This window comes from Rhizomucor pusillus, assembly GCF_041956525.1.
Source record: "Rhizomucor pusillus strain CBS 183.67 unplaced genomic scaffold VTP01scaffold_4, whole genome shotgun sequence".
In the NCBI taxonomy this organism is placed as follows: Eukaryota; Fungi; Mucoromycota; class Mucoromycetes; order Mucorales; family Lichtheimiaceae; genus Rhizomucor; species Rhizomucor pusillus.
Genome location: NW_027192146.1, coordinates 1513499 through 1533777, shown reverse-complemented (window position 1 = coordinate 1533777; position 20279 = coordinate 1513499). Strand labels below are relative to the sequence as shown.

The 20279-nt window shown below is 45.6% G+C and overlaps 9 protein-coding genes across 9 annotated transcripts; 5 read left to right on the top strand and 4 right to left on the bottom strand.

Annotated features, from left to right (window-relative positions):
* Positions 1-736: 736 nt before the first annotated feature.
* VTP01DRAFT_7926 (uncharacterized protein) lies at positions 737-3669 on the top strand (the record flags this gene model as incomplete). The annotated part of the gene is made up of 3 exons (XM_069386991.1): positions 737-2012; positions 2084-2509; positions 2561-3669. 3 exons carry the CDS (start codon positions 737-739, stop codon positions 3667-3669), a joined length of 2811 nt encoding a protein of 936 aa, XP_069242391.1.
* A 373-nt stretch (positions 3670-4042) lies between these two features.
* On the bottom strand, positions 4043-5760 carry VTP01DRAFT_7925 (uncharacterized protein; the record flags this gene model as incomplete). The annotated part of the gene is made up of 4 exons (XM_069386990.1): positions 4043-4880; positions 4946-5271; positions 5338-5460; positions 5527-5760. 4 exons carry the CDS (start codon positions 5758-5760, stop codon positions 4043-4045), a joined length of 1521 nt encoding a protein of 506 aa, XP_069242390.1.
* A 1158-nt stretch (positions 5761-6918) lies between these two features.
* VTP01DRAFT_7924 (uncharacterized protein) lies at positions 6919-8684 on the bottom strand (the record flags this gene model as incomplete). The annotated part of the gene is made up of 5 exons (XM_069386989.1): positions 6919-7467; positions 7552-7849; positions 7918-8243; positions 8335-8457; positions 8553-8684. 5 exons carry the CDS (start codon positions 8682-8684, stop codon positions 6919-6921), a joined length of 1428 nt encoding a protein of 475 aa, XP_069242389.1.
* Positions 8685-9455: 771 nt separating this feature from the next.
* Positions 9456-10689, top strand: VTP01DRAFT_7923 (uncharacterized protein; the record flags this gene model as incomplete). The annotated part of the gene is made up of 2 exons (XM_069386988.1): positions 9456-9798; positions 10133-10689. 2 exons carry the CDS (start codon positions 9456-9458, stop codon positions 10687-10689), a joined length of 900 nt encoding a protein of 299 aa, XP_069242388.1.
* A 56-nt stretch (positions 10690-10745) lies between these two features.
* Positions 10746-11366, top strand: VTP01DRAFT_7922 (uncharacterized protein; the record flags this gene model as incomplete). Its single annotated transcript, XM_069386987.1, has 1 exon — positions 10746-11366. One exon carries the CDS (start codon positions 10746-10748, stop codon positions 11364-11366), a length of 621 nt encoding a protein of 206 aa, XP_069242387.1.
* Positions 11367-11423: 57 nt separating this feature from the next.
* Positions 11424-12248, bottom strand: VTP01DRAFT_7921 (uncharacterized protein; the record flags this gene model as incomplete). The annotated part of the gene is made up of 5 exons (XM_069386986.1): positions 11424-11594; positions 11666-11830; positions 11894-11957; positions 12019-12157; positions 12221-12248. 5 exons carry the CDS (start codon positions 12246-12248, stop codon positions 11424-11426), a joined length of 567 nt encoding a protein of 188 aa, XP_069242386.1.
* Positions 12249-13284: 1036 nt separating this feature from the next.
* On the bottom strand, positions 13285-15151 carry VTP01DRAFT_7920 (uncharacterized protein; the record flags this gene model as incomplete). Its single annotated transcript, XM_069386985.1, has 6 exons — positions 13285-13529; positions 13599-13908; positions 13971-14268; positions 14345-14670; positions 14739-14861; positions 14930-15151. The coding sequence occupies 6 exons, from the start codon at positions 15149-15151 to the stop codon at positions 13285-13287; spliced, it is 1524 nt and encodes a 507-aa protein (XP_069242385.1).
* Positions 15152-15947: 796 nt separating this feature from the next.
* On the top strand, positions 15948-17350 carry VTP01DRAFT_7919 (uncharacterized protein; the record flags this gene model as incomplete). Its single annotated transcript, XM_069386983.1, has 8 exons — positions 15948-16003; positions 16109-16166; positions 16231-16340; positions 16429-16477; positions 16548-16711; positions 16796-16987; positions 17069-17081; positions 17207-17350. 8 exons carry the CDS (start codon positions 15948-15950, stop codon positions 17348-17350), a joined length of 786 nt encoding a protein of 261 aa, XP_069242384.1.
* Positions 17351-18403: 1053 nt separating this feature from the next.
* On the top strand, positions 18404-19318 carry VTP01DRAFT_7918 (uncharacterized protein; the record flags this gene model as incomplete). The annotated part of the gene is made up of 1 exon (XM_069386982.1): positions 18404-19318. One exon carries the CDS (start codon positions 18404-18406, stop codon positions 19316-19318), a length of 915 nt encoding a protein of 304 aa, XP_069242383.1.
* Positions 19319-20279: the final 961 nt, after the last annotated feature.

The following is a 20279-nucleotide window of genomic DNA, read 5'->3' as shown; positions in this document are numbered from 1 at the left end:
CTCTGGATTTTAGTTTAAGCAGCGAAAGAAAGAGCCTTGGGATATTTTTAAGCTTGGTTTTTTCATGCAAAGAACCATTTTGGGCCATGCAGCTCAGCGCCCAAAAGAAAGAAAAGTTTAGAACCGGAAAACATGTCCACATTGGTAAGCGATTTATACCAGGACTAAATGGATATTATGGTCTGGAAGATGCAATTAATCGGGAAGAATATGCACTGCAGCAGCAAAGATGTTACGTAGAAGTGGGATATTAGGGCAGCATCGAGGCTTTACACTGAAATTTTATATCTTTCTATGCCTTTCTTCGTGATTCCCATAAATGTCACGCTTCTTACAATATCCCGCTCTTTTCCAGACTGTTGTAGACATACACTTTGCATGTACGCACACACATACGCGTATCAGTGGCATTGTGTATTGCAAAAGGGAAAAAAGAATATAATTTGTATGACAAAGTTCATTAATGAAATGATCAATTTGTGCGGGCCTGTTTCGGTTTCCAAGTGTCTCATTGGCCTGGACCCAACTTGGTCCTGAAATGCACATGCATAGGCACCTGTGCGACCAGTCCCGCGTTGGCGGTTGCCAAGCTTGGGACAATCTTGTGCCAGTGTAACACCAGACAACCCAATAATTGATTTTGGCAAGCCAAAGAAAGGAAGGAACCGCTTTACCTACTATAACAACGCATTCTTTCTTCCTTCCTTTCTTTCCCCTAAAATTCTCCACGTATATCATGGCAACCGATATTGCTCCGCCGTTGCCAGAGAAAAGCAAGCTGCGTGCGAGAAAGATCTCGATGCCAGACGTCAAAACCAACGGAGCAGCAACAGCTACAATACCTCCCTTACCTCCTTTGCAAGCAGCATCCTCCAATGTCCACGACAACAACAACAACAACGTCGCAGCTGTACCAGAAAAGAAGAAGATCAAGAGTCGATTTACAGAGCACTTTGATCACATCCCACCGCCAGAACTGTTGGATGAGCTTGCAGAAAGCGATTTCCACGTCCCCACTGTGCGCAGAACCCAACCCTCATCGAAATCAACCTTGAGCAAAGGCCTCCGACCGTTCTTGTATTCTTCAAACAGCTCTTCCACCCTCAACTATGCAAGTTCGGATATTGTCCTGTCACCGAGCGCATCCTTGCCTACTCGAGGAGGAGGAGGTAACAACAATAACAATAACAATGACAAGCGACCGCCACTGTCAAGCTCTTCATTCTGGACGCGATCACTGTCATCGCGCAACCTCGGCAGTCAAATAAGCGACGATGAGGGGTCGCACCCGCTTGTTGCTTCTTCTTTGTTCGCGTCGCAGAGCGAGGACGACGCTGAGAAAGGCAACAGCAGCAGCGCAAAGAAGAAATCGTCGTTCTTTGGCACGGCGGGACGCAAAAAGAACAATAGTAGTGGCAGCAGCAGCAAAAAGGAAAAGCACAGCAAGGAGAGCAGCGAAGAAGAACAGCAGCAGCAGCTCGTAACATCCAAGAGCACGACAGCCATTTCCAACAACAATAAGGCGACCAATGTGATCCAATCACTGTTCAGTCTCAATCGGGCCGAAGTTATTGTCACACGTCTCGAGAACTGGCACCATGTTTTGAAAGCGATATCTGGATGGCTCGAAGAGATCGCCAAGGTCAGCTTCCAGAACAGCCGATGCTACTCTCAACGAGCGCTGCCGCTTGTCAAGAACGCCAATGGGAGCGAAAGGGATGCCATGGCAACCATGCAGACAGGCCTGGAGATGCTGACGACGCAGCTGGCTAACGAGCAAAAGGAGTTTGGCAAAAGGATCCAGCATGATTTTCTGCCGGGCTTGCTTAAATTGAGAAAGGACTGCAAGGAAATGATCCGCGGATTGAAAGAAGAGCCGGATTTGGTCATGGATGAATTGCTGAGACGTGCAGAAACCACGCGTAAAAGCATGGCTGCGCTCAACAAGTGCTGCAAAGCTGCAGAGTCCGCTCAACATACGATCGATGATGACCCATGGCTGGCCAACCTTTGTAAGCAATTGCATTTGAACGAACAAAGGCCGAAAAAAAGAAGAAGATGCTGATTGTATATACCCACGTAGATGTACTCCGGCAATTGAAGCGAGAAGTGGACGAAGAGAATCGTATGCGAGAATTGATGGTGCCTATCCAAAAGGGCACAGCGGCGTTTGAAGCACGTGCTATCGAGCATTTGAAGCAGGCAATCGAGTTCTGCTACTCTCGATTATCACCATCAATGTGGGAGGGAACAGGAGAAGATAGCAGCGACTCAACACCGCCGTACAAGCTGGTTCTTGGAAGCATCATGCCTGATTACGAATGGGACAGATTCCTTGAAAGCAAGAAGAAGGATTTGGTGAATCCTGATAACCCACGCAAAGACTATCTCCGCATCAATTATCCCAACAAACTCAATCCAATTGTCATGACTCTAGCAAAGGGAACGCTTGAGCGGCGCGCAGGCGTAAGAAAGCAATTTGTCGAGCGATACTTTGTTCTAAGTCAATGTAAGTATGTCCCATTTCTTTAAAAAAGTAGATCTAAACATTGCCGTGTAGGCGGATACTTTTACGAGTTTACAATGAATGACAAGGTGACGCCAGAACGATCGATCTATATCCCAGACACAACCATTGTGCCGTCCATTGATATCAGCCACCTAGCAGCAGCAGCGCCTGAGAATCTGGCGCAAGGTTACACCTTTGAGATCCACAAACGGGGAACGCAAATGTTGCAGCGCGACAAGACATATGTCTACCGTGCGCAGTCGCGCGAAGAGTTGTTATCTTGGTGCCGATTGCTGTGTGAAGTGGCAGCCAGAGGTAGCAAAGGTGGGCCGCCTATCAAGCACATACTTGCACCGGATCAACGTCGACCTCCGATGCCCCGATCCATGTCCTCATCATTCTCCTTTATTGCTGCCGATAATAATACCAGCAGCAGGCCGCACAATGGATCCTCAGTTTCAATTCCTACCATGAGAGCAATGTCCGTTGCATCTGTGAAACATTCAGAAAAGCACCAGCACGTTCCCGTGACCAGCAACGGAAGTCAGAGACGGGGTTCATCATCAGCGTCACCTACACCTGGCACGCCAACATCGGCGACGCACGCTGTTCCGACTGACGAAGCAATCGTGCAGGAGCTGGCTATTTCCGATGAACCGACGAGGCAGCATCAGGCGTATCGTAACGACGAGCATGACGACGAGTGCTCCGACGATGAAGGCAGGCGAACACGCCACACGAGCGAGGAGCCAACCACACCGACGAGTAGCAATGTTACACACAAATTGATGTTGCTGGACGACCCAGTTAACAAATCCTTGGATACGGACGATGTAGCAAGCATCCTGACGGCGCGGCCGATTGCTGATGATGATGACAACCGTCAACAAGAAGAAAAAGAGGATGAGGATGAGGTAGTGCCAGCGAGACCCGAATCACGCGCAAGCACGCATTTCACTGATACCGAGTCATCTATCTACTTTTCCTCCAACTCGGCCGAACCATCTCCTAACGGCTCTGCAGTGTCCTTGACTGCACCGCAGCCGATTGAACAGTTTGCGATACCAGAGCTTGAGAACAACAATGCGGCACCGCAGGCGGGCGCGTATTTTTATTCACCCAAGCTTTCCTCACCCTTAACCGAACGAAAAGAATCATGACCAGATCATCAGCAACGCTAAATGGGGCTGCTTAATTGAATCTATTTAAAATATACTATTTCTATTATCAATATACATCACTGCTTAGTCTATGTCAATTGGTCCTTCCTCGTCTCCATAGGTTTGCACCGTTTCAGATGTTGATGTTATTGAAAAAAGAACAGGAAACAGGCAGATTACAACAAAGAAAGATGAATTATAAATGTATACGTGATTGTAAGAATATCAGCACAGAGAAATGCGGCTGCTGTGTAGTTAGGGCATTGCCTGACACTACTTTATAGTTATTCTATAGATTCCCCTTTTTCTTACTTTGGAGGGTAATGCGATTGTATAATGTAAAAGAAAAATAAATAACGGTCATGGTTTAAAGTTACAGTCGGTAAATGAAATTGGGATCCTGGACGTCGCTAAGATCGTCTTCGACATTTGTCAAGATATTGGAGGGTTTTGCCAATCGCCTGCGATTGATAACGCTCATACGCCATCGAGCAATCAATAAAAGACCCACAACGATGCCGTTGGCGACTATGTATCCGAGCATACCGCCAAGATACGGAGGATTCTGTGTCTCGTCCATCATAAGGGGGCCGCAGAAGTTACCGATGGTGTAGAATATCATGAGCAAGCCGTTGTAAAAGATCTTTTTGGTGTAGCCTGAGACGTTGTTTGAGATGGATGTGACGAGCAGGACGTAAGCTGCGCAGTACGACCAGGCGAGGTAAAAGCCGACGAGCTTGACTCTGTCTTCGGGGATGGTAATGAGACAGATCAAGCCGACGATATCAACAACCATGAGACCGCATGCAGTGTACAAGGTCTGCCGTGTCTTTTGCACAATCCAGACACCCACGACAATGAAAAGAATCGTGGAACCGCCTGCACCGATGGTCAAAAGGATCGATTGCAAGCCGCTGAAGCCGAAACCTTGGGTGATTTGAGCGTTGTAGATAGTCATGGCACCGTTCTGAAGATTGATAAGTAAGCAGGCCACGCAGAAGCACCAGAAACGGACTTCTTTCATGGCTTCGATGATCTGGTCGCGTTTGATGGTGGTTGTCCTGACGACGGCGTTGTCACGGGTGCGTTCTTCAACGAGGATTTCTTGCTCGGCATTCAAGTTGAGCGCGCGCGATTTGGGGTTATCAATGAGGCAGAAGAAGCTAAAAATACCCAGTGCGGCGGTGATGGCACCTAATATGATCATGATCCTAAGAAACATAAAAATCATTTCATTAATTTTTTTTTTGCGCTTTCAAAAAGATTATCCACATACCACTGCCAATTGTGAAGACCGTGTGTGTTTGTCATGCTGCCGATACCGTAGCTGATGAGGCCACCAATGATAAGGGCAAGACCGTTGCAGAGCCAGAATGCGCCTAATCTGGCAGCTTGCTCCGAGCGTCGGTACAAAGTGCTGACCAGCAATGTCAGGCATGGATAAATGCCTGCCTCAAAGAAACCAAGAAGGAAACGCATGGCAGCAACTTGAGAGAAATTTTTGCCGGTGGCCGTACATGCGAGCACGGTGCCCCACAGGAAAACAATGACGCCAATGTAGCGTCCAACAGGGAAACGTTGGAGGAAATAATTATTAGGAAACTGGAGACCAAAAAAATTAGAGTGAGACAACAATTTTTACAAGATCATCAGATAAACGTCATGTACCTGGTAAACGAGGTAGCCGAGGTAAAAGATGGAGCCGAGTAAACTGAACTGGTTTCCTTGGAGATTAAGGTCTTGCTTGAATCCCATAACGCCCGCATAGTTGATAGTGGATTTATCCAGAAACTATTGCAGCGTGGAAAAAAGTTTATTATTTGCTGCATTCACACGGGCCGCCGTATTTTTATATACCTGGAGCAAATTGATGGTACAGATGATAGGGAGAACGAAAAAATCGATTTTTCGTACAAGCGCACGTTCCTCTGCGGACATGGGCTCGTCGCCGTAGGTAGCTTCGTAGGGCAATTCATCGTCATCGTAGTGATAAATCGGGTCGCGGGTGTAAAACGACGACGGCTGGCTGGACCGTTTTTCCTCCATCATATTGAGCTGAATGTCAGAGGAGACTCCGGGGTACACTGACATTCGAGTGCTCTGTCCAAAGCAGATGTTGCAACTTTAAAAGGGAAAAAAGTTGAAGGTTGGCCGAAGGGGGAAAAGGAAAGGAAGAAAGAGAGAGAGAAGGGAAAGAAGAGATTGCAGCTCCGGCGGGACAAGTAACAAGCCCGAATGAGCAGCAGCAGCAGCAGCAGCAGTAGCAGCGTCCGAGAAAAATCGGCTCTTGAAAGCACATCATTTGGTGTTCAGCAACAACTTTCTTTTTTTTCGTTCACGGCAAATGAGCTGGCTGGCTGGGTAGCAAAAAGAGTATATGGGAAGGCGGGCATCACATAAATATGCATATCATATTTCATCATACATGACAACCCTGAATCTTATCCATTGTTTAGTAGCTGATATATACGGCGTTATCTTTTTTCCACGTCCTTGGCTTCCCCTTAGCTCCAAACCGGGTAGTGGGACTTGGGGGTGGGTGAGTATTGTTGGTTGGCATGCAAATGCGTGAGACCTTTTTTTTTCATCGCCCCAGAGTCTATACCATATGCAGTGATCGTCTCTACAGAGCGCTGTTCGGCGACTCCGCCGGTTAAAAAATCCAACACAGGCAAGATATGCATGGTAATGGCGGGCAATCATTGCATCATTATCCACCCCATTACCGCTACTTACTTTGAACAATAAATGTGGATCCCCTTGTCGCGTGGGTTCCAGCAACTCGGATGATCTGTCAAGATTCATCCTTGTACTTCTTTGCATCTTTCTTTGTGTGATCGAGATATCGATCCTTAACTTTTTTGGTGACTAAATACGGAGTATGGGGGGAAAATTTGGAAAAAAACCCTGAGTCTGTGCAACGTTGCAATATACGCTCGAGTTACACAGAGCCAGATCAATCGAATGTTTTTTCCCCCTTCTCTCTGCTGCATGCGCTCAACGTATCACAAACTGGACAACAGGGAAAAGTTTAAGCAAAACATACCATTTACAGAGCATTGCCGGTCTAGTCGGAGGGGCCGGTTAGCAATGAACCCGCCGCCCGCTCACTGCATGTGTTTCTTTTTTATTTTTGTTGCTGCTGTTATTCTCATCATTCCATGCAATTAAAATTGGATAGTGTAGGCGAAAGGTTTAGAGAACAAATAGTATTATAAAAAATAATGCGTACTACAGATATGAAGGTATCTAAAGACGGTAATAAAAGTTGGGGTCTTCGCGATCAGTCAAGTCATCCATCTTTTCTGGATTAGCCGGAGTCTGCTGCTGAGGCAATGTGCTCTTGGCCTGGTTCGTCTTGTTCATGGAGTAGCGGGCGAACAAAAGAAGGCAAATGCAGATCGCATCGGAGGCCATATAGGCAATCATTCCTCCAAGATAAAGCGGTTTTTGCCAATCGACCATCATGAGCGGACCAACAAAGTTACCGATGGTATAGCCAACAATGATGCCGCTGCTGTAAAAGATCTTCTTGGTATAGCCAGAGACGTTGTTTGCGACGCACACCAAAATCATGGTGTAAGAAGCACAGTACGACCAGGACAGGTAAAGACCAAGCAGCTTGACTTGGGGCTTGGGGATAACAACCAGGAGGATGAGACCAACGATGGCGAGCACGAGGAATGCACAAGCCAGGTAGATGGTCTGGCCATACTTGCGGTTGTACCACACTGCAATAACGATAAAGATACAGTCAGCTACGCCAGATGGGATACTCAGCAAGATTGCGTTGAGGCTCTAAGAATAGCAGCGAAAAAGAAATTTTGGTGTTAGCATTTACATGATTGATTGCAGGTCTATTAACTGTCGTTGCTTATTTACCGAAAACCCGAATCCCGTCGTGATAATGGAGCTGAATGTGTTCATTGCACCGTTTTGGAAATTGACAAGCATTGATGCGAAGAAAAAGCAGTAGAAACGCGGTTCACGCAATGCTTCAAACATATGTGCTGTCTTGACAACCTTGGTACGCACAACTGCGTTGTCAAGCGAACGGTCGGCAACAAGCTTCTCTTCCTCGGGAGTCAGATGGAGAAGACGCGACTTTGGGTCGTCGACCAAAAGGAAGAAGCAAAACACACCGAAAAAGACAGTAATTGATCCGAGAATAATCATGAGCCTTCACAGCAAAAGCATTTTGTTATTCATCTGCTGTTCAATTCGGTGATAATGTGGTTGTTGCCTTACCATTGCCAAGGGCTCTTGTCGCGTACATCGGTCATGTTGCCGACACCGTATCCAATGAGACCGCCAAAAGCCATAGCAAGACCGTTGCAAATGTAGACAACACCGAGACGACCAGCCTGCTCGCGCCGACGGTACATTGTACTGATGAGAATGATGCAGCATGGGTAGATACCGGCCTCAAAGAAACCGAGCAGGAATCGCAACGCAGCCAACTGCGAGAAGTTTTTGGCTTCGGAGGTGACGGCGAGAACCATACCCCACAGCATGATGAGGAGTGCAATGTACTTTGTAAGCGGGATACGCTGGATAAGCACAGCGTTCGGGCCCTGCGATGATGATGATGATGATGATGATGATGATTAGATTACATGTTTATCTTGATAACCTGATAACGTCAAAAATTTTATGTGTGTATACCTGATACAATAGGTAGCCGAGATAAAAGATGGAGCCGAGCCAGCTGTATTGCGAGCCGTTCACGTTGGTGTCTTCTTTCAAGTTGAGAACACTCGAATAGTTCAGGGCGGATTTGTCGAAGAACTATCAGCGGCAGCAACAGATATATGCAAATTAGAATATGAGCAGGTTTCAAGGAGTGGGTGGGGAATTGTCAATTGCTTTCCCAAAGCATGTACCTGCAGAAAGTTCAAAATGGCAACAAAAGGCATTACATAGATATAATCGAGCTTTCGCACAAATCTTTTCTCGAGTTTTTCATCGTACAAAGTCTCCGAGTCGGTCTGCTTCTCTATTGATGAGGACGACATAGTTGGAAGGTGGAGGCGAGAGGGTTCTCTCTGTCTTTTGAGACAAGAAGCAGCAGAGAAAGGGAAAGGGGGTCTAAAAAATATACAAATGCAGCATGGTTTATATCATTTGCAACTTGTTTCTTTCCTTCTCTCCGCGCCGCCACCACCGCCGATGCTGAACTAGTACTGGGATGCACAAAGTGTCGAAAGTTTCCTTCCCCGCTCCCCGAAATCTTGTGTAGCACACTTTCCCAATCTTCTCCAAACCTTTGTGCGATAGAACTAAATCGCACTTTCTGGGTAAAATGACACATTGGCCCTCGTGCTCACTTTAAATGTATAATCTTCAGCTGTGGGAAAAGCAAACAGTAACAATAATAGTAGCAGCTCATATTCATTTAGTCAATGCATTTAATTGTCGGAGCAGCAAGATGACGATGATGGCCATTGCTTTTTCTTCGTATACTTTGCAGCAAGCAGGGTCTATAGCATTGCAGTAATTGGACACGTTTTCGGCGGGGCTTCAGCCGGAATCTGCTGTAACACCATTTGGTAACCGAGTGAACGGCTTTGTCTTTTCACATACCTTCACCTCGTACAATCTTTAAGGTTTAATCCATTATTGGCACAGAAAAAGTCATGCAACGTGGCGGAAAGGAGATTACCCGGAGGAACAGACGATTGCACCGCAGGAACCAGGAACTTTCAAAATGCGCATGATCGTCTTTCTTCCTGCTTTTCAAGACGGCGGGAGAGCACGAGATATTTTAGTACTCCTTTAAATTGCTCATGTCTAAGATCGCTTACTTCCTTGCAGTTCCTATCAGTCGTTCCGTGCAAGACTGCATCAACGGAATCGAATGTGGGATGTCTGATTTGTTTGTATTTGTAGAAAACAAACATGCTGATAGCCACCACGCACGTTGTTTATTACGTTCAATCGACGGCTGCTACGAGTCCGTGTATGCAGTGTGTGACGATCGCACTTTACGTGATGACACCATGCTATTCATCAACGTGGAATCCAACTCATCCCTTCGATGCACGACGCGAACCGCTCACAACATCGCTGCAAATCTGTCGATAGCAAACATGGATTTTTGCGAGTTCGCCTTGTGGGCTCAGGATCAAGGTGGGATCTTGGATATTCAGCCTAAACCAGTTCCTTGCTTTTCCACAAATAGTAGTTAGCTTAGAAACATCACAGCAATACTTTTCATTGATATCAGTACTAGAGATAAAACCGCCGGAAAGAAAGGGTTATGTAGGTATTCACGAAGAGAATAAAAATTTCCTGCACCTAATGTTTTCATTTTTCTTGTTCTTTTTTCTTTCTGTTTTACTTGTGTGATTCCACAGTATGTTGTCAATGGTGACTACCAAAGAAAACGCTTGTCGTTCTTCTTTTCTAGTCTTTGTGGTGCTTTTGCTTTTAAAGACTAGTATTTTTGCTGCTGCTGTAATAGACGAAGAACTAAAGTGCAACGGCTACAAGGAACTATGCAACCGTCCATACAGCAACGTAACAATGTTAATCACGCATGATTCCTACGCACATGGACAAAGCGTCGCAGCTACTCAAAACAAGGATATCATCGAGCAATTGAATGATGGCATACGTGCACTTAAATTATCGCCTGTACATGTAGAACACGATGACGCTGTCCATTTATGCCACACTGCATGCGCTATTCTGGATGCAGGCCCCGCCACTGCCACCCTCGATCAGATTGCTACATGGCTCGATAGTAATCCGCGAGAAGTTTTGACGATTTTTTGGAACAACCTGTATAACCTTGATGCCAACCGTCTTCAACAAGCATACGAGCAGAGTGCCGTTATGCCATTTGTGTACCAGCCAAACAACAACGATAGCAGCATGGCGGTAGTTGGTGCGTGGCCAACGCTCGAACAGATGATCGCTTCTGGGCATCGATTGGTGAACTTTGTAGATACCTTTCCTGATACCACGAGCACAAACAGTATCCCACCATGGCATGTGTGCACACGATCGACTAGCTAACCCCCAGTCTCAACTCAAATCTAATACGTATAGATGTTCTTCTTTTTTCCAGGCTAATGCAAGAATTTTCCTACATGTTTGAAACGCCGTACGACAACACGGACGAATCTGCATTCAACTGCAACGTAGATCGTCCCAGGTTGGATGCCGATGCTGCAAAGGATAGGATGTATGTTGTGAACCATTTCCTATACGGCACCATCAATCTCGCCGGTGTCCGGATAGAGCTTCCACAAAGAGACAGAGCAGTGATTACCAATGGAAAGCTGCTCTCTGATCATGCAGATATGTGCAGCAGCATATTCGGCAGGAATCCAAATTTTATCGAAGTCGACTTTTACGACCTGGGTGACGCTCCAAGGACGGTGGCTCGTTTAAATGGATTGAATTTCAATGATACTATCCAGCATGAGCAGCATCCGAGTGCGACGACGAGTTCTGATGAAAGCGCAACAACCACGTGGGAGCTGCATATTGAGACACCTACTGATTTCCTCGACCCTGATTTCTTGAAGGATTTGAAGAGTCTAGGTGATCGTGTATCATCAAAAATGGTCCCGCATGTACTCATTGACAATGCGCCTTCGAATGCTGCTGCTAAATCCAGATCCGAGTCTTTTGTATATATCCAAACCTTCACGATCGTGATGCTCGGTTTACTATTCATTATTCACTAAAAACTGTAATGATATAACAACTACTGCTAAAATACAACAAAAATGATATTTATACATCTAGTCGCGGTAGACACTGCTGATTTCACGTCGGGCTCCAAAGATCATACCAGACTGATTCGCGCCCTTCGTGTTTCCATATTGGAATGTGTTGTAGATACCTTTTCCGGCATTCAAGACCTCCTCGCTAAAATTTACATCACGCTTATCCGCAAGTTTGGGCCCAAGGAACTAATATGTAACAATATAAATATACTCTTCTCGCGCAACAATATATCAAAGGAGAAGAATCCAACACTCACCGTCGTACAAGTACCAGCCTTGTAAGCGTACCGCGAAACTGCAAAGATTGTGTCTACGACCTGTGTCATATTCTTCTTTTCGTACAGATCGATGGTTTGGAAAAGATCATGCTTAGGAACACCGAGCTTGTCTGCACCCGCAAGAAAATGCGCAATGTTTTCCATCTACGCAACGCCATCATTCGTCAGCCAGTGCTAGTCCTCTAGCGATAGTTTTCGTATCGTTACCTGGACAAATGGCATCTTGGACTCCTTGTATTTGCCTTCGCCCCGTATAAGTTTGCCGATAAGCCTGGAGGGATACTCATGTCAATATAAATTATTGCTCCTCTAGCCCAAACACAAACACTCACTTGCACAAGATCACGCCGTCCTTGAGCGATGCGTGGAAATCGTCCTGAGGGAATGGCTCACCAATGACATTCTCAATCCAAGCTCGAGCTTCCTGCTCATTCTCGACCGAATACTTTGACTGGATCTTGCGGTGAATTTCTGGATATCCAAAGTTAATAATAACAATTTATTAGTACTCATATCTCGGGCGTTGCGTATTACCTCGGTCGATACCATACAGCGTACCCATGGTAACAAAGGGAAAGATGAAAAACAAAACAGAGATGAATATGGTTTGGGCAACCTTTATTTAAATGCAATTGACTTCGTGTCACACAAGCAAAACAGTCGAGTTTGCAAGGCTCCATTGTTCATTTGAGACCCAGTCTGCCACGTATAGAACGCGTACATCTGTGCACCTCTTAATATCTCTCTCTATTCTCTTTTGTAATGATCTCCATTACTCATTCTATTTTCCGCCAGTGTCTCATGAAGACTTTCGTCCAGAGGAAGATGTGCATCAATCTAGCGAAATATAGCAAAGCTTGACGAGCTGTTTATGCCGGGAATAGAAAATACATATTTGTTTGCTTCTAAAAAGATCCACTGTCAAATCTAATATACCGGGTGTATAATCTCTTACCACGTATCTGACCATACGAACTGAAGACAGCTTGGTACGGGTTCGAAAAGCATCCGTATGTAAATGATGACATTTCATGAAATGAGGGGCAACTGCGTTCTGGCTGCTGTTGGCAAGGTTTTAATCTCATCGTTTAAAATCGTTCAAAGCGCTGCGTTGATGTCGAGCATCCATCAACGACGCTTGATCTTGAATAAATATTCTAGTATCAGTAACATAGAGAGATTCAACAGTCAATGGGTTATAGATGATCAATAAATCTAAGCGTATAAATTATTCTTTGAGATGCACCCATGATGATCTGCAAAGCGATGAGTTTGCATATAAACGTTTAAGAGAAGATCCGGTCAAAAAAGATAGGCAGAGACACCGAATTACATTTGAAAAATGTGCTTGGTCGTGCTACATCCCATACAGGTCTTAGTAAGAGGAATGTTTCATTGTTTCTACTCTAACAACAATAAGGATGTATGTGTGTGGGTAGTTTCGTGGGAATAGTTCGTTTAGGTGGGGTACCCATGTAAATACTCGTGATCAATAAAGGAGAGAAAAAGGCGGAAACCATGTGTATACGTAGAGGTAAAAAATGATAGGAGGTGGACGCAGGAGAAAGTAAGGACGCGCGGGCTTCACTTTTGTTCTTTCATAGTCGATAAACAAAGTGGGGATCCTGCTTATCCGTAAGATCCCCCTCTGGTGTTTCTACTAACACTGTTGCTCCTCCTTGCCCCATATCCTCCGCGTCATTCCTTCGTGACCTGTGTCGGTTGATATTTGCCATGTCTCGTCGTGCCAAAAACAGAAACAATGTGGAGGCCGCAGTAGCTGCTATGTACACGATCAAGCCATTTGCGACCGGGAGCATCAGGAAAGGGCCAATGATATTTCCTGTCAACTGAACCAGTAAGTAAACAACTTTTGATCACGGCAGCGCAGCATTGTACTCGCTTTGTTTACCTGCAGTGTAAAAAATCATCATGGAACCGTTGTAAAAGATTTTCTTTGTATATCCACATACATTGTTGCTGATGGATGCCAGGATAAGCACGTACGCTGCAGCGTAGCTCCAGCAAAGATAGAGTCCTATCAACTTGACGATCCTCCCAGGAGCAAACTGGACAAGCAGGAGACTGATTGCAGTCAAGGTCAGGCAGCCACACGCGGTGAGCAGCGTTTGGCGGGTCCGCTGACTCAACCAAGCTGCAAACAAGACGCAAACAATATCTGTAAAACCGGATGGCACCTGCAGCACGATAGAGTGAAGGCCCTGTTTGGATGTGAACAATCAGCTGATGATATGTAGATTTAGTCAGCCACACTTTTACTTGCATGGAATCCAAAGCTCTCTGTTATGGACACGCTGTAGTTGGTCATGGCTCCATTCAAAAGATTCACAAAGAGGCTGCTCATGCAAAACAACCAAAACCGAACCTCCCTCGCAGCCTCCCACATGTGTTGGTACTTTACACGTGCAGTCCTCACGACGGCGTTGTCCTTGGCTCGCTCTTCTACAAGTTCTTGCTCCTCCGCATTGTGGTGCCATCGGAGCGATCGTGGGTCATCGATAATGGTGAATAGGCAGACAATGCCGACGGATACAGTCGTACAACCTAGAATGATCATGCACCTTTTCAAGTGGGAGACCCTCCATCGTATGAGTTTATGTTGGGGGGTGGGGAAGGAGAACAAATGTCTAAACTTACCACATCCATCCGTGCACGTTGCCCATCGCAGGTATGTGCGCGATGCCATAATGGATGAAGCCACTGAAAGCGATGGCAAAGCCATTGCAAAGCCAGAATGTACCAAGTCGCAACGTTTGCTCAGATCGTCTGTAGAACGTGCTGACAAGTAATGCAAGGCATGGATAGACACCGCCCTCGCCGATGCCTAGCAGAAGCCGCAGCGCCGCCAGTTGCTCAAAGTTTGTGCACATCGAGGTGAATGCTAGCACTGTTCCCCACGCAATGAGTAGAGTGCTTATATATATGCCGAGCGGGATATATTGCAAGCAATAGTTGTTTGGAATCTACATCGTCGATCGAAGATTTAACAGCTGGGCGATCCACGAAAGCGGGTTAAACTTTAATACTTTACCTGGTAACACAAGAACCCGACATAGAATAGAGCAGCCAAGGTGCTGAACTCTGAATCGGACAGGCCGGTATCTTCTCGTAAGCCCAAAGGAACAGCATAGTTGATGGCCATCTTATCCGCAAACTAGATCAAACTACGCTGTTAAAAAACAGGATAATTTGTATGTAAAATGCTGCATCGTCGAAACTGACTTGAATGAAGGTGATAATGCACATGAGTGGAAGGATGCGTCTGTCGAACTTTTTGACCAGGCGCTTTTCCTCTGGCGTCTTCATCGGGTCGATAATGTAGGTGTTATTGTCAACGAGATATATGCTCGAATAAGTGTCTTCCGCTGAATGACTGTTGGCCCAATGTGGAGGCAGCACCTTTTGATCGTCGCCATCTTCGTCTGTTCCTCCTCGATGCATCATATGTACAATTTAAAGTTAAAGTAGATCGCAGAAAAAATACAAGAAAAAAATAACGAGCGAGAAGAAAAAGAAGAGAAAGAGAGAGATAATGGAAAGAAAGGGAGAGAGAGAGAGAAGAATGCAGAGCTCTGTAATCAAGTCGCAAATATTGCTGTAAAGTAGATGTACTGAATCGTTTGATGATCATCTCTGTCTTTCTCTCTCGTTTGCTCCATGTACTAGCCTCTTATTTGTTAATATCTTGCATCTGCAGATCGCAATGGCGCAATCCAAAAATGGCTCAAAAAGATCCTTTCTCCCGGGTTTAACCCCAAACGACCACGGAGAACAATGTAACCAACAGAACAATGGTTGGGCAAGTAAATGCTTACGAGCTCTCGGAATCCGACCAAGCTGCTGGTGGAATGGTAGAGTTTCTTAGTCCCGACGACAACCGATCGATTGACGTATATGACGCCATAAATTAGATCTATGTATTCGAGGACCGCGTGTTTGGGTCGCTGCTGCCGACGAGACATTTAAGTGTGTATTGTGTATCGCTGCTTGCATAGAATAGTGCGAGTCACGCACGTGAAATTCTTTTTCGGGTGAAAGGCGCAAAGAAAGAAAAAATAGCAGAAAAGAGAGTGAGAGAGAAAAGGATTACAGCGCAAAAAAAGTAAGGTCAACATCAACGCAGCTGAGCTTGTCTCTTTCTTTCCTTTTTCCTTCTTCTTTTCATCTTCCTTTTCAATTCTTTTTCCCAGGCCTCTTTTATACTTCTTTTTTGTTCTACAGCTTTCGAGACCCCATTACCATGGAAGGAGAAGAGTTGGAATACTACTGGGGCGCCGTGTCAAGCTCTGTCGATTGGTAAAGGCAAAATAAAAATAGATTTGGGAAAACACGTCATTGCGTGTGGTGGTAGCGGCCCTGGATGATGAAGTCATAGCTTACATGGAGAAATTTACGTTACAGGTGCGAAGAAAATTACACGCACAGCAAGTACATTGCAGAATTTTGGAACACGGTGTCGGTAAGTCCCCTTCTTGGAATGGCAGTGGAACCGTTCGCCCAACAGTGACGACATTGTGATATAGAGTTTGGCGATGATGGTCATCGGGATCGCCGGTCTGATTCTCCACACTCAGCCGCTTGGATGGCGATTATCCTTTGGCTACCTGCTTATCGTGGTGGTCGGCATCGGAAGGTAAAGTATTTATACAGTTTGAGTGTATCATTGCTCTCTTTTTTCGGGGGTTATATCGGGGATCAAACCTATTATTATATTTTTATAGTGTGTTGTTCCATGCGACCCTGCAATACAGATACCAAATGTGGGATGAGGTTCGGACAGTCGGCAAAAAGCACAATTGCAACGAACATGCCTTTTTAACGTGGGATCGCCGGTACATAGCTCCCTATGGTGTGGACTGCCTGCTATCTCTTTTGGCTGCTCTTGAATGAATTCGGATACAACGGCAAGCTCTACACCTTGGGTGTTGCTTTGCACTGCGCTGTAGCAACCTACTTGACAAGTCAATCCAAAGGCACTACACAGTTTTATATGTTTCAGACATCGTAAGTATCCATAAAACAGGATTAGAATTTTTGGGGGTTGATAAAACTCACCCAGCCGGGCTTGCCTACCTGCAACATTTCAAGGTTTGGCGTGGTCATGTGGAGCTGCTTTTGGTTCGTATGGAAACTTTACAAAGGCGCCCACGACAGGGAGGAGATCAAACAGCTTTTCCACAAGGGAGTTGTTTTCCTATTCCTTGCTATCGGCGTATGGCTCTTTGATAAAAACCTGTGTTTTGTATACGACTATGTGCCCAATCCACAACTTCATGCATGGTAAGTTAATTACACAAAAATAGACAAGATCTTTGCATTTTTTTTCTTCCTTCGGTTCTAAAAGGCGTATTTTATTGGCAGGTGGCATGTCTTGGTAAGTGGTCCTTTTGGGGGTATACGAGTGCATGTATTGGGGGTGTGGAATTCGACCTAGCTGCACGTCTATTTTTCTTTCAAGGGGTTCAAAGTTTCGATAGGATTCTCACTTAATCAACCCAGATGTGCGTCAGTCTCCATTATTTTTTCGTGGCATGCGGTTTCGAGATGCTGTTACGTAGGGATAAACAAGAGCAGCAAGCAAAACCCTGCCTAGCGTACCTGGCAGGAGTCGTTCCCTTTATCAGCCTTGAGAAAAAGCAATAGCGAATTCTCACAGTCTGGAATGATGAGCAAGACGAAAGATATGCATTCCCGTGCTTTGTCTCACTGTACCGTACAATTTAGAAGGAAACCATAAGAGCCAAGCTTATTCCAACAATTCATTGCACACCACATATTTTTATCCTCCCACCTAATAGATATTCTAAATCAACTATGCACGCCTCTTGATCGTTTTCATATTTTGTTATATTAGACAGAATTTCCCGCCATTTTCGGTGGAGTTGCGGCAGAATACGGGTGAAAAGCTTAAATACATTGCCCCCTTCGTCTGCACCCTCATGCACGATCCGATTGTGTATTTGGCAATATGTCCACCAGACCTTCTGAGATGACATACGTCTTTTCACGATCAAGAGGAATAGGTAGAAAGTGCAAGGTTACTCCGGCTGAATGAAATAAATCTGGCACGCGAAAAACATATAACGGGTCTCGACCCGATAATGCTGGCCAGATAGACTTTGGGCCCGTATATTGGACCATCTTTAGCATATATTTGAACAGCCTTTATGACTTGCTTGCACAACGTTTCCTTCTAGCTGCTGCTACCAAAGTTTTAGGAGCAGAAAGGCGACAGCTGGAGACTCTGAATTGAATCCGTTGAAGCACACCTATCTTAAATTCGCAGGGCTGCAGTTATTATTCATTGTATCATTGCTGGACGCGGATACCTGCCAGCGTGCAATTACGGATTCCCAATCCAGCCAAAATTTTCAGCTAACCTTATATGTTTGCCGAATCAAGATTCACTCTCTTTCGGCGATGAGTGAAAGCTTTGGTGTCACACCCCCCAAGCCTGCCAAGCAAGCACATTTTTTTCTTCGTGATATCATGCATGGATCATCGACGAAAACCTTATTCAGCAAGAAATTTATATAAATAGCGTATCGAAATTTTCCAGACTTTTTTCTTTGTCTTCAACCAAACTTGTAAAAACTCTCTATCTCTCTCTTTCTTGCTTGCCCTTTGTTTTCCTTGTCCCTTACTACTACTTTTTTTTACTCGCATTGCCCTTACACTTCTCACACACGTTCTTCCATGGAGACGTACGTTGGTTACATCAAGACACCTCAAGACGCTCTTATTATTTTCGAAGCATGCCGACGGGGTCTGCTTAATCGAGTGCAGCGACGCCTGTCAACAAAGGAGCGAATCCACATCCGCTCCGGCTCTGTCTTTGCGTGGGACGAAAGGGAAGCCGGCATGCGACGATGGACGGATGGCCGCACGTGGTCACCCAGTCGTGTGCTCGGCAGCTTCTTGACGTATCGCGAACTAGACACCAAACGCAAACCACGACGTTCCGTTTCGGGACCATCACAACCTACCATGACCAGCAAGGCAGCCGCAGCGTGCTCCTACAAACCGGACGGATTGATCAAACAAAGCTTCTCAATTTGTACAGCTACAAACCAAAAGTTACATCTAATTTCTTACTACTCCAAGGCGGACGTCTTGGCTGGTCGCCTGAAGCAACCATCCTCCGACCCAATGTTTAACCACATTGTCGTTCCAAAGGGACTCTACCCTGAACTTAATCCATTGGATACGAGCGGCGGGCACTCTGCAACGATAAACAGCCTCATGCGTCTGTCGTCTTCTTCCACCTCTTTGTCACCGCAGCATCCATACAATTGCCCGTCACCGCCGCCTTCCTTATCATCTTCACCTACATCATCCGACGAGGATCCGATGGACCTAATGGCTCCGCCACATGCATCCCCGCCATCACCGTCACCGCCGATGGCAACGAACAATAATAATACAAAACTATCCACTACCGCCATTCCCACTGCTTTGCCGCCTTTATACCCTCTCAGCCGCATCAACTCTGCATCTCTTGTTAATTCCTCTTCATCTCTGCTACCTGTCCAAGACATTGCGCTGGAACGCATCCCATCCTCTGAAGATCAGCGGCAATTAAGAGCTCTCTATGAAGGCCTCCGGTTATGAGGTCACACAAACCTATGATATCAGCCAAACTACAGTAAATATAGCGAGGCAAAGAAAAAAAGGCCTAATTCTTTTTCCTTTCGCTTCTTTCTTTCTGTCTCATTCCATCACAATTGTTGAATCTTCTGGCTCAAACACACGTACCCTTTCCTTCACACTCTTTTTTTCTTTTCTTTCTATTTCTTTCCATTCTATATTGCTTCTTTGGGTTCCCTATGCGCTTACAATGTAATAATAAATATAGCAGCTGCTCCAGCCTGCTTTGTGGATACACAAGAAAGTGACAGAACATTTAGCCTTAAAAAGTCAAAGTTATCAAAAACAAAAAGCTTGTTTCTTGCGTGCACAGTTTGGGGGTGCGGCGCAGGATGAAAAAAGCTTTTTTCATCTTGCGGGAAACAAATGAAATGAGCCGCTGAGTATGCAAAGCCTACCGAATTTGACTACTCTGCAAGTGGAGTTTGCTTCTCCTCCCTCAGGATTTCGGGTCGGTGGTGCAACAATGAAAATGAATCATCATTTAGTGGTATGAAAGAAGTGCGACAACGTCTTTGCTGAGCTACTAATTGCTTGGCTTGCAGCCCTAATGCATCGTTTCGCCGCCCCGAAAAGCTGAAACACAGCCCTCCACACTTGCTTTTGGGAAGGGACACATCAGGCACACATATGCTTATTTTCTCTGAGCCCTGTGACTAAGCTCCTATCAGGTGGCCCTGATGATGACAAATACGTGCAATTGGCCGAACAAAATCTTTGATTAAGAAAAAAAGAGGGCAAAATTCTTAGATTGTTCTCGTGTAAACAAAGAAACATAAGGTGCCCCGTTTGCCACGGGTCGGCAGCAAATCCCTCCTTCCTCGTCTGAGTGTCTCTCTCGGGTTGTTTCATCTGCAGAAATTAAGCGAGACCACGCATTATAATTGTCGATGAATCTAGCTGAATCCGGCTTGATTTTGGGTCA